This window comes from Equus quagga, chromosome 12, assembly GCF_021613505.1.
Source record: "Equus quagga isolate Etosha38 chromosome 12, UCLA_HA_Equagga_1.0, whole genome shotgun sequence".
Classification (NCBI taxonomy): Eukaryota; Metazoa; Chordata; class Mammalia; order Perissodactyla; family Equidae; genus Equus; species Equus quagga.
In genome coordinates this window covers 18,780,953-18,794,115 of record NC_060278.1, presented here as the reverse complement: position 1 = coordinate 18,794,115, position 13,163 = coordinate 18,780,953, and the positions used below count along the sequence as shown (strand labels likewise).

General features: G+C 35.3%; 1 protein-coding gene across 1 annotated transcript in view; it reads left to right on the top strand.

Annotated features, from left to right (window-relative positions):
* The window catches only part of HSPA14 (heat shock protein family A (Hsp70) member 14), a 28,629-nt gene extending 18,505 nt beyond the window's left edge, over positions 1-10,124 (top strand). The window contains exons 11-14 of the mRNA XM_046678333.1: positions 4,642-4,854; positions 5,272-5,445; positions 7,449-7,519; positions 8,381-10,124. Coding sequence (XP_046534289.1) covers positions 4,642-4,854; positions 5,272-5,445; positions 7,449-7,519; positions 8,381-8,459 — 537 coding nt within the window. The 3' untranslated portion in view covers positions 8,460-10,124. The remainder of the gene's footprint in view (positions 1-4,641; positions 4,855-5,271; positions 5,446-7,448; positions 7,520-8,380) is intronic.
* Positions 10,125-13,163: the final 3,039 nt, after the last annotated feature.

Here is a 13,163-nt window from a genome sequence, read left to right as displayed (position 1 = left end):
AGAGGATTTTTTAAATTTTTATTTAATTTTGCATTTCCTTGTATGTAAATATTAATTTCATATCTTTGCCTGTTTAATCATTTAAATCTTATTATTTTTAAAAAAATTATTTGTGCAAATGCTTTATATAATCAGAACAGTAACTGTCATTTACTGCAATCTTTTTTTTTCTATTGAGTTCATAATAGTTTACATCAATGTGAGATTTCAATTGAACATTATTTCTTGACTGTCACCACATAGGTGCTCCTCTTTACCCCCAGTGCCCCTGCCACCCCCCTTCCCCTGGTAACCACTGAACTGTTTTCTTTGTCCCAGTACTTGTTTATATTCCACATATGAGTGAAATCATCTGGTGTTTGTCTTTCTCAGTCTGGCTTATTTCGCTTAGCATAATTCCCTCTGGATCCTTCCATGTTATTGCAAATGGGATGAATTTCTCTTTTGATCTGACGCAGTTGTATTCCATTGTATATGTATACCACATCTTCTTTATCCAGTCATCGGTCAGTGGGCACTTGGGTTGCTTCCATGTCTTGGCTATCGTGAATAGTGCTACAATGAACATAGGGGTGCATTTGTTACTTTGGATTGTTGATTTCAAATTGGTTGGGTAGATACCCAGTAGTGGGATAGCTGGGTCATATGGTAGGTCTATTTTTAGTTTTTTGAGGAATCTCCATACTGTTTTCCATAGTGGTTGCACCAGTTTGCATTCCCACCAGCTGTGTGTGAGGGTTCCCTTCTCTCCACACCCTCTCCAACATTTGTTATTTTTAGTCTTAGTGATTATAGCCATTTTAACAGGCGTAAAGTAGTATCTTAGTGTAGTTTTGATTTGCATTTCTCTGATGATTAGTGATGTTGAACATCTTTTCATGTATTTATTGGCCATCTATATATCTTCTTTGGAAAAATGTCTCTTTATCTCCTCTGCCCACTTTTTGATCAGGTTGATTGCTTTTTTATTGTTCATTTATGTGGATTCCTTATATATTATAGAGATTAACCCCTTGTCAGATATATGATTCACAAATATTTTCTCCCAATTGGTGGGTTGTCTCTTTGTTTTGATCCTTGTTTCTTTTGCCTTGTAGAAGCTCTTTAGTCTCATGAATTCCCACTTGTTTATTTTTTCTTTTGTTTCCCTTGTCTGAGAGGACGTGGTATTTGAAAAGATCCTTTTTAGTTTGATGTCAGAGAGTATACTGCCAATATTATCTTTCAGGAGTTTTATAGTTTCAGGTCGTATCTTCAAGTCTTTGATCCATTTTGAGTTTATTTTTGTGTATGGTGTTAGATAGTGCTCTACCTTCATTCTTTTGCATGTGGCTGTCCAGTTTTCCCAACACCATTTACTGATGAGACTACCTTTTCTCCATTGTATGTTCTTGGCACCTTTGTTGAAGATTAGCTGACCGTAGATGTATGGTTTTATTTCTCGGCTCTCAGTTCTGTTCCATTGATCTGTGTGCCTGTTTTTGTACCAGTACCATGCCGTTTTGGTCACTGTGGTTTTGTAGTACATTTTGAAGTCAGGGATTGTGATACCTCCAGCTTTGTTCTTTTTTCTCAGGATTGCCCCAGCAATTCGGGGTCTTTGATTGGCCCATATGAATTTTAGTATTATTTGCTCTATTTCCGTGAAGAATGTCATTGAGATTCTGATAGGGATTGCATTGAATCTGTAGATTGCTTTGGGTAGTGTGGACCTTTTAACTATGTTTATTCTTCCAATCCATGAGCAAGGAATCTCTTTCCATCTGTTTAAGTCATTATCAATTTCTCTCAGTAATGTCTTATAGTTTTCTTTGTATAAGTCCTTCACCTCCTTGGTTAAACTTATTCCTAGGTACTTTAATTAATTAATTTATTTATTTATTTTTTTTTTTTTTTGAGGAAGATTAGCCCTGAGCTAACAACCGCCAATCCTCCTCTTTTTGCTGAGGAAGACTGGCCCTGAGCTAACATCCATGCCCATCTTCCTCTACTTTATACGTGGGACACCTACCACAACATGGCTGTTGCCAAGCGGTGCCATGTGCCCACCCAGGACCCGAACCATTGAACCATGGGCTGTCGAGAAGCGGAATATGCGAACTTAACCACTGTGCCACTGGGCCAGCCCCTAATCTTTTAGTTGCGATTGCAAATGGAATTATATTTTTGAGTTCTCTTTCTGTAAGTTCATTATTGGAGTATAGAAAAGCAACTGATTTTTGTAGGTTGACTCTGTACCCTGCAACTTTACTGTAGTTGTTAATTATTTCTCTTAGTTTTCTAATGGATTTTTTGGGGTTTTCAATGTATAAGATCATGTTGTCTGCAAACAGCGAGAATTTCACTTCTTTCCTCCCTATTTGGGTTCCTTTTATTCCTTTCTCTTGCCTAATTGCTCTGGCCAAAACCTCTAGTAATATGTTGAATAAGAGTGGTGATAGTGGGGATCCTTGTCTCGTTCCTGTTCTCAGGGAGATGGTGTTCAGTTTTTGCCCATTGAGTATGATGTTGGCTGTGGGTTTGTCGTATGTGGCTTTTACTATGTTGAGATAATTTCCTTCTATCCCCATTTTGTTAAGAGTTTTTATCATAAATGGCTGTTGGATCTTGTCAAATGCTTTCTCTGCATCTATTGAGATGATCATGTGGTTTTTATTCCTCAATTCGTTGATGTGGTATATCACATTGATTGATTTGTGGATGTTGAACCATCCCTGTGTCCCTGCTGTGAATCCCACTTGATCGTGATGTATGATCCTTTTGAAGAATTGCTGAGTTTGGGTTGCCAAAATTTTGCTGAGAATTTTTGCATCTATGTTCATCAGCGATATTGGCCTCTAGTTCTCCTTTTTCGTGCTTATAGTCATATGGTGATTCCCTTGTATGTAACAAGTTGCTTTTCTCTTGCTGCTTTTAAGATTCTCTCTGTCTTTAACTTTTGACAATTTAATTATAATGTGTCTCTGTGTGGGTCTTGTTAGATTCATCTTGTTTGGTACTTTGTGGGCTTCCTGAATCTGGATGTCTGTTTTTTCCTCAAATTAGAGAAGTTTTCAGCCATTATTTCTTTGAATAACTTTTCTGCCCCTTTCTCTCTTCTTCTGGGAGCTCTGTAATGTGAATATTAGCTTACTTGATGGTGTCCCATATGTCTCTTAACATATCTTCACTCTTTTTCATTCTTTTTTCCTTTTGCTCCTCTGATTGGGTGAATTCCACTGCCGTGTCTTCAAGTGCATTGATCCTTTCTTCTACTTGATCTAGTCTGCTGTTGAACCCCTCTATTAAAATTTTCAGGTCAGTTATTGTGTTCTTCAACTCTGTGATTTCTCTTTAGTACTTCTTTATGTTTTCTGTCTCTGTTGAAATTTTGATTTTGTTCATGCGTTACTCCCCTGACCTCGGTGAGCATCTGTATAACTGTTATTTTGAACTCATTTGGGTAAATCACTTATCTCCGTTTCATTAAAATTGGTTTCTGGAGATTTATCTTGTTCTTTTGTTTGGAACATATTCCCTTGCTTCTCCATTTATCTTGACTCTCAATTGGTTTCTGTGCATTAGATAAAATAGATACCCCTTCCAGTCTTGTCAGCATGGCCTTGTGTGGGACATGAACTTCATCAGTTAGCCCAACCCCAGCTTCTGGTTGTCTCTCAAACCTTTGTGATTGTCCAAGACACCATCTTTGTTCTTAGTGGCTCCCAGTAGTTGAGAGGGTGCCAAGACCCATCAGTGTCACACAGGGGAAGATCGCAGTGAGCACCTAGATGCAGGCTGATTTGTACCTGGACCCTCAGGCAGCAGCTGGGAAGGTATGTAGCCAAATCCTTTCTAGGGAGAAACTGGGAGATAGGTGTTTTTGCCTGTCTCTGCACTGAGCTCAGGTATATGGCCACGGGGCTTCTCCTGCACCCATTTAGAGACTGCTTCTTTATTTGCTATAGTTTATAGGTCTTGTAAATGCAAGCCTTGTTGGCTATCAGAGCAAGGTGATTTGGGTGCCTAAAACCTTGGGTGGCAGCTGAAAAGTTGGTGCACTAGACGTGTAGACAGGCTCATAAAGGAGCAAGTTTATATGAAGTTCTTCAGAGACAACAGATTTAATCATATGGTACCCAGAGCTTAAAATGTAGTTTTCTAAAACATCTTTTTCCTCAAAAATATTATTCTTCTTCCATGGTGAAGAAAAAATTCTGTGGCATAGTTTTCACATAGAGGGATTGCCATATTTATTTTGTCACAAAAATGCTGTAAGATTTATGTAAACATTTCTTCTAGAAATGTTAGAATAGTGCAAAATGTTAATTAATATTTCCTATTCTCATGAATATTTGTAGTTAAGCTTTATATGCCCAGTATTAATCATGAGCCACATATATGTTGCTATGTTATATTTTCTAATACTTAGATCTCTCATTTTGAATTTTGTTATGAGTAAAAGATATGTTAAATATTTACAATATGTTAAATACAGATTATATATATTTATTTGGTAAGTATAACATATAATATGTTAAAATGGGGCTTTTTATATTTTACCATTACATGTGATGAAGATAGGTCAGCCTATTACACTTAATTTTGGGAAACAACCGTTGTTCTAAAAGTAAAAAACTGAAAATTATTTTTATTTTCTAGGTTGTCCTTTGTGGAGGGTCTTCTCGAATCCCAAGGCTACAGCAACTGATTAAAGACCTTTTCCCAGCTGTCGAGCTTCTAAATTCTATCCCTCCTGATGAGGTTATCCCTATTGGTGCAGCTATAGAAGCAGGAATTCTTATTGGGAAGGAAAACCTTTTAGTGGAAGACTCTCTTAAGATAGAGTGTTCAGCCAAAGACATTTTAGTCAAGGTATGTTTAGCTTTTCTTTACTTTTCCATAAAAGTAGTATAAATTTATTGCCATAAGTTTTCATATGTACCATGTTTTTACAATAAAACTTTGTATACTGGTAAAAATTTTAAATTTAGATTTATAGTTTTACTATTAATAAGTTTCTTATATTCTTTTAGTTAGTATTTACCATGTTAATTTCTTAACTAACTGTAATTTTAATCATAAGTTTCTAATACAGAAAGAAAAATATACGTTACATTTTAATTTTAAATAATGGGTTGAGATTAGGATCATTTCTGTTTTCTTCTCTTTGCCTATCTGTAGTTTCCAGATTATCAACAAGGAATATATATTATATTTATAATAGGAGTGATTTTTTAAAATTATACTGGTAGATATCAAAGGATATGCATATTTCTTCCTCTTTATTAGGGAGTTGATGCATCAGGAGCCAACAGTTTCACAGTACTGTTTCCATCAGGGACCCCTTTGCCAGCTCGTAGACAACACACGTTACAAGCCCCTGGAAGTATATCTTCGGTGTGCCTTGAACTCTACGAGTCTGAGGGAAAAAACTCTGCAAATGAGGAAAACAAATTTGCACAGGTGAGTATACAAAATTGGATGATGAATTAGTCACATGAAACTGTTTAGTTTTTCCTCTGGATTAGACTCAGTTTAACATCAATTAACATAAAATGTATATAGGACATCTAAGACATTTTTGTGAATGGATTACTTCTACTTCATTTTTGAAAGAGAGAAGAAATAGGCAATTTTAATTTGAAAGAGTTACAGGAAAATAAAAACAAAATACAATTTATATTTATACTTTTTCTCTGTGCTCTTGACCCTCCTGGGTAATAAGATAAGTGGCAGGGAAAATGACATTTTTTTGTTTGCTAAGTGTAGGAACCGTATTAGGTCATTTATAAACATAATCTCAAAATGCTTTAAGATAGACATTATGATGTGCATTTTATAGGTGATTAGAAACAGGCTCATGGTAGTAAAGACCTTGTTATTTTCTTGGTTGAGCTACTCCTGGGGCCATGCTCTTGCCATTATATCATGCTATCTCTGATACAGGGTAAGTTTGCTTTTTCAAAATACCACATGCATATTTCATATTATATGGTCCTCCACATCCTTTATAAAGGGAGGTGGAGCCATGTTATTTGCCTGGACACATGCCCAAGAATTATAGTTACATTACAGCACACACACAAGGACGATAGAACTGTATTTACAGTAGGATGTCATTTGTGTTTAAATAAAAAGATTGAGAGCCTGAGTGTATATGAGGGTGATGGTATTTGGGTAGTTGTGTATATTTAGATATCCATGCATAGATACAGAAAATATCTATAGGTGTTTGAACTGTATTCAGAAAATTTAACAGTGGGTGGATTTGAAGATACTAAGGGGTTTTTTTTTTTACATTTTAACACTTTATACTGAGTTTTTTACAAACAACACAGGACATGAGCATGAATTACTTCTATAGTAAACCAGAACAAATTTAGATAAAAGAGAATGTGTAGTATCTTTAGCTTTATACCTATTTTCTGATTTCAGCGGAAGAATAATGAAAACACACACATACATAACGTCTGGGCTCCACTTCAGACTTAACATCTTAGAATCTACTGCATCAGGGCTCCTTCAACTAGTAAAGTTTGCAAAAGCTCCTCTAGATGTTTCTGTTGTATATTGTGTTACAAGCACTTTCCTATGCACCAGATTTTAAACTCACATGGCAGTTTTAATATTCCTTTACTTTCTTTCGCTTGTACATTTATTACCTTTTCTTCCCACATACTACTCTGAAACTCTGCAGCTATCACTGTATCCTAACTTACAGATGCCAGGAGGAGAAGAGTTAGTCACATAACACTGAATTTGGAAGAGAATCTTTTAGAGATCTTTTATAACATCCTCATTTTACAAATGAGTAAACCATGGTACTTGGTGCTTGCCTAAGGTCCTAAAACTTGATATTGGCAAAATTGGAAAAGGTCCCTTACAAACTTGGTTTACTGGTATACTTTTCTTTAGGAAACTGAGGAATTTCATAGTAAATTCATTAGTATCTCTTACTTAGAAATGTAATTTCAGTTGTACAAAAGAATTTGCCACATGTTTCTTTTAAATAAGTTTTCCAAGTGTATTTAAAATATTTGAATTTTAAAAAGTAAGTATAGAAGGCTTCCCAAAATATAATTTACATGTTACTGGTAATGGCTTAATTACCAAAAAGAAAAGCAGTCTTTATTTTCTGAGACAAACAGTGCTTCGTAGAAACAATCACTTGAATCTAGGACATGACATTTAAGAGAGATAAATATATTAGTTATCTTATATGCCCTCCTTCTAGAGGAGATATTTCCAGTTAAGAAAGCTTAATCCTGTTCTCTCAATTCTGATAAATGGTGGAACAATTGAAAACTGCCCTAATTTAAAAGGTTTATTTCAGTAATAAGTAAGAATTGGTCCATTGGAATAATTGATGTATCAATTTATTAATATGTCAAAGTACTTTGACATATTATCTTTGTATTATTTGTATTTGTATTTGAATTATCTTTGTATTATTTTTGCATAAACAGGTTGTACTCCAGGATTTAGATAAAAAGGAAAATGGATTACGTGATATATTAGCTGTTCTTACTATGAAAAGGTACAAAATTAAACTACTTCTGATTTTAAGAAAATTCACTTTGAGACTTGACCTTTTTTTGTTAGTTTATTGATTCTTCACCCATTGTTATTCTAGGAAAATCATTTATTAAAAACTTACAAAGACTTTATCAGTGAATTACATTTTTACCCTGCAAAATTACTATATTTTACAAAGAAAAGTATATCTCAAGTCACTTGCATTCTGAATTTTTTATGAACTCTTTAATTATTTTGGGTATAGTCAGCCTAAAAAGCTGGTCCATGCAAGTTTGAGATATAACATTTATCAATTTTAAATATCATTTTCTAAGGTTTACATGGGATATTATTTGTCCTATGAAAGGATAAGTTTATTTCAGAATTGCTACAGAAAATCTCTAGGAAATAAATTACTAATTAAATCCAACTATTACCATTTCTCTAACTACAGTCCATCCATAACACTATGTCTTACAAGTAACTCATTTCCAAATTAATATTAACAATTCATTCCATAAACAGTGCTTAGCAAGAATATTGATTTCACTAAGGTAGCTTGGCCTCGGCCTGAGCTTGAAAACGGCATGACGCATCCTGAGCTTGCATAATGTCTTAGACTTAAGATCTTTATCATCGTGAGTTGTCAAAGGGATACAACTTTGTATCAGTGGTCTAGGAGGAAATTTTTAAGAAATACCTGATTATAGCACATGATACTAAATTTAAAGACACTGAAATTGTTTCTCTTCCTTATCTTAATACTCTTCTTTCAAAAATTAAAATTATCCCGTTTACTCAAAAGTCCTCAAGTAATTTCTTAAGGTCTCCCTGTTTTTATAAAATCAGCTTATGAAATGTTATTTATTTTCCGTTTGTTTAGGGATGGATCCTTACACGTGACGTGCACAGATCAAGAGACTGGAAGATGTGAAGCCATCACTGTTGAGGTGGCATCTTAGTGTTGTAGGGAAACCATGATCCTTTAGAACTAGAATATCAACTGTATTTGGTTTTGTTTATAAGTGATGTTTATATATAAAATACTTTTTGAATGAACTGTATTATCTATGTTTCTGTTAAACTACAATATATTGGTAAGTGTTGCAACTTTTTTTATTTTCCATTTAAGATGAAGCATGATTAGTGGAAATATAAGGAACTTTTCTATCGTGAAGCTTTCTAGAATTAAATTGTTTAAGCGGAGTGAAGGAAATTTTACTGGAAAATTAACGTTTTAAAATTTTTTGTTTCTATAACTTCTAGTTTTAAATCTTTTATTAATTCTTATTAGATAGTTAACTAAGAGAAAAATGTGAAGTTTTTGATATTAATTGAAAAACAATCGCAGAACCATGTGCAAAGATGGCGTTTTTGCTTAAAAGCAAAAAGTAAACTCAAACTCAACAATTCTTCCAAGGTATGCATGTGACACACACAGAGAAAAGGGTAGAAGGCTAGACACCAGAGGCGCTTTGACTTTTTTGATTTTATTTGGTTTGGTTTTTCTTTCTAACAAACATGTTTTCTTTTGAAATTAAAAGATTTTTTGTGTGTTTTGAAGAGAGGGCTAGCCATGTTCATTTTGTCAGAGAGCATTCACTAGTGCATTGAGATGCTCAGTGGGTTACTAATGAAAAAGCTTATCCTCTAAGTAAAACAGGACAGCTGATCTGTGTATTGAGGGAAGAGCTGGGAGGTGAGCAGTGACCATGAGACTCAGGATTTTATTACCAAGAGAGGATTGTCTATCATTTCTCTCGTTATTTCCCAGCAGACTTGAGAAGAGGAAATAGCTTTATTCGGTGGTAAAATTTAAAAACTGTGCTGTTTTATACCCTTTTGATTAAGACTGAATACTTCTTAGGATCTTTTCCTTGAGAAGGAATTTTTCCCTCTCTTTGTTTGAAATAAAATAAAGATATGTATAAGCCATTAAGCTCTTTCAGAAAATAGGAAAATACCAGCTGAACTAGTAGTTGAACTGCTGAGTCTAAATGCTTTCAGTTATGCTCTGGAAAAGTCGTTTAGCATTTTATTTTGTAGCTATTGTTAGCTCTTTGATCTAGATCAGGAGTTGGCAAACTATGGCCAATGATCTATCAGTTCTACCCTAGACCTAGTTTTGTAAATAAAATTTTATTAGAATATAGCCACACTCCAAAGTATACGTATTGTTTGTGGCTGTTTTCCCACTGTATGGCAGAATTGGGTAGTTGTAGCACTGTGTGGCCCACAAAGCTTAAAATATTGTCTGGCCCTTTACGGGAAAAGTCTGTCAACCCCTGAGGTAGATTATTGAAACTTATAGCCTAAAATATCATAAGGATTTATTCAAGAGTTTGATTTTCTTCCATATCCATGTAATACTTATTTGACTGCTTTCTCCACTAGATTATTAAGCTTTGTGAGAGCAGACTGCCAGTCTTAGTCACCATTATGCCCCAGCCCCTAGGACAATACCTGAACTTAGGTGTCAGTAAATGTCTATTGAATAAGTGAATTATATGGAAGAAAACATAACAGTGCCATCTTTGTATTCTACAGGACAATAGCCAGTAAGTATATCTTTTGCATATTTTATGGTTTGTTTAGAAACACAATAAAAAAGGAAAGGAATACCACTACTTCTGACTTGATTGGTCAGCTTTGCATAATTTTTTCCTCCAAACATATCAAACTTGAAATTGTCATCAAAAGTGCTTTGTTGCCTAATGAAGTGTTTCTCCCAAATTTTCTTATATCTTCAGATGTTAAGTTTTTTCTTCTAAATTGGGAGAAGATTTGCCAATTAAACTTTCTAGTTTTTTTTATTTTTCAAGGTGAAAATAGCTTTAACATTGTTCTGATTATAAAATGATACATGTTCACATTAAAATTAAAAAAGAAAATATAAAACATCCTATATGCTACCACCCAGAGTAACAACTGTTAAGATATTTTTTGTGACCATCTTGATAATCTTTTCATGCACTTGCCAATTGTCTTTTCAGTGTCACATATATATTTAAAAACTTCAGCACTTTTACCAGCAAAAGGTTATATCAAATTATAATTTTGCCTATTTACGTGTCTGATATTGTCTAAAGGACAGAGCCAAATATAAAAATAGAAAGAATTGCCTATATGTAATACTGTGAAAGTCTTGGGAGGCCACAAAATACTTCATCACAAACTGAAAAGCTTTTATCTGTGTGAGAGTTTTTAGAGATAAAAAGTTTCAGAGCCCCGAAGTTCTATGGGAAAATGTCAGGATTCCTAAAATAGCAGTGAGTAGCCGTTTAACATTTGTAATTCTGCTACTGTTGATCTGCTTGAAGTCCTTATCCTGCTTTTAATTGTGATCTTCCTGCAGCTCCATGAGTGGCTGCAATATGTAGAGAGTAATATGGCCTTTATTATTTCTGTGTTCCAGATGTGGAAGAAGATTCAGAGAGGTTAATTTATCCAAGGTCTCACAGTAAATAAATGGTGAATTTTGAACTAATACTCAGATGCTTTTCCTGTAAACTTAATTTTTCTTGATTGCTTACTATTCTAAGCACACTGTGTGCATTATTTTATTTAAATGGAAGATGAGACACTCCATGGACCTCTGGAAATCATGTTTCCAGTGATCTTTATGGGAAAAACTTAGGAGGTAGAAGCATAATTCTGTATTGTCCCCTTGAAGACACTAGTGTGTCTCTCTTGGTGGCTTTTGATTTCCCTCTCCATTTAGAGCCAGGGTTTACCGAGATCCTCACACTTTTTAGTCTCAAGACTCCTTTATACTCTTAAAAATTACTGCAAAGCTAAAGAGCTTGTGTTTATATTGGTTATGTGTGTGTGTGTGTGTGTGTGTGTGGTTATTTACCATATAGAAATTAAAACCAAGAGATTTTTTAAATAATCATTCATTTTTAAATAAAAGAATTGCATATTAACATAAGTAACATTTTTATGAAAAATAACTTTTCAAACAAAAATTTAGTGGCAAGAGTGTTATTGTTTTATATTTTTTCAAATCTCTTTAATATCTAGTTTAAGAAGATAGCTCTATTCTGGTATCTTCTTCTTCATTCAATCTGTTGGAATATCCAAGTTCTGTGACTTCTGGAAAACTCCACTGTATACTTGTGAAAGGAGAGTAAAGAAGGCAGGTAGCACCTTGGTATTATTATGAAAATAGTTTGAACTTATGAGCCTCCTGAAGGGTCCCAGGGTCCCTGTACCATACTTTGCGAATTACTGTTCTTGATAGTAGACACAGTGATAAGAGACAAGGCCTAATTATCCCCTGGAAGTAGTGAGATTCAAGAGTAGAAAATCAAAGGAAACAGTTGATTTACAAAAGAGCTTAATACATTCATTCAGTAAATTTTTACTGAAACTGATCAAGATCCAAAAAGTAGACAAGGTAACTGTAAATTTTGATAAGTGCATTTAAGGGTGCAAAGGAGAGTGAAAGACAGGAGGTACCTACTTTAGATAGGGTGACCACGAGAGGCCTCTGAAGAAGTGACATTTAAGCTGAGAGGCAAGAAGGTAGCCATGTAAAGAAAGCAAGAAGCTTGTCCTCTGAACTAGGAAGTAATTGAGAGTTGCCTAAAGTTATTTCCTTGCTTGTTTGTTACCTGCTCCTCCCACTAGGCTATAAGCTCTATGAGGACAGTCTTTTTCTTTCTTGTCCACTATTACATTCCCAGCACCATATACAGTGCCTGGCACATAGGGGATGCACAATCAGAGATTTCTGAATGAGTGAATAAAGTCGTAGAGAAGAGTGAGTAAAGGGGAGAGTGGCACGAAGGAAGGTTGGGGAGGCAGGGTTCCGGTCACAGAGGCCACGTAGGCCATTGGAAGATTGGAATTTTATTCTAGGTACATTTGGAAGTATTGAAAGCAGGAGAAGGACATGTTTCACTTTATGTTTGGTTTTTTTTTTTTTTTTTGAGGAAGATTAGCCCTGAGCTAACATGCACCGCCAATCCTCCCCTTTTTGCTGAGGAAGATCAGCCCTGAGCTAACATCTGTGCCCATCTTCCTCTGTTTTATATGTGGGATGCCTGCCACTGCATGGCTTGGTGTGTAGGTCCACACCTGGGATCTGAACCAGTGAACCCCAGGCCGCTGAAGCAGAGCGCGTGAACTTAACCATGACACCACTGGGCTGGCCCCTCCACTTTGTTTTAAGGTCACTTTTTAGCTATGTGGAGAATGATTGGAGGGGAGCAGTAGTGGAAGTGTAACCAGGTAGGCTTTTGCCAGGACTCCAGTTGAGAAATGACGGCCTGTGCCAGGGTAATAGCAGTAGTAGTAGAGAAAAGAGGCCGAATCAAGATATACTTTGAACAGAGAATTGACACGACTTGCAAATGGAGTTAAAGAATGAAGAGAGGGTGAATCAAGATGACACCTAGATTTCCTTCTTGAACACATGAGTAGATGGTGCTGCCAGTGTAGTGAGATGAGAAAATTTGGGGGCCTCCAGTGGAGAGGACGAGGTCTGGAGGCAAAAATCAAGGGTATTTTTATGGGTGTGTTCAATTTGATATGTTTGTGCAACACCTAAGTGGATACGTCAACTAGGTGCTGTATATGTAGTCAAGACTGGAATTCAGGCAGAGGTCAGGGCTGGAGACAAAAAGTTGGAAATCTTAAGCATAAAGATGATATTTTAAACC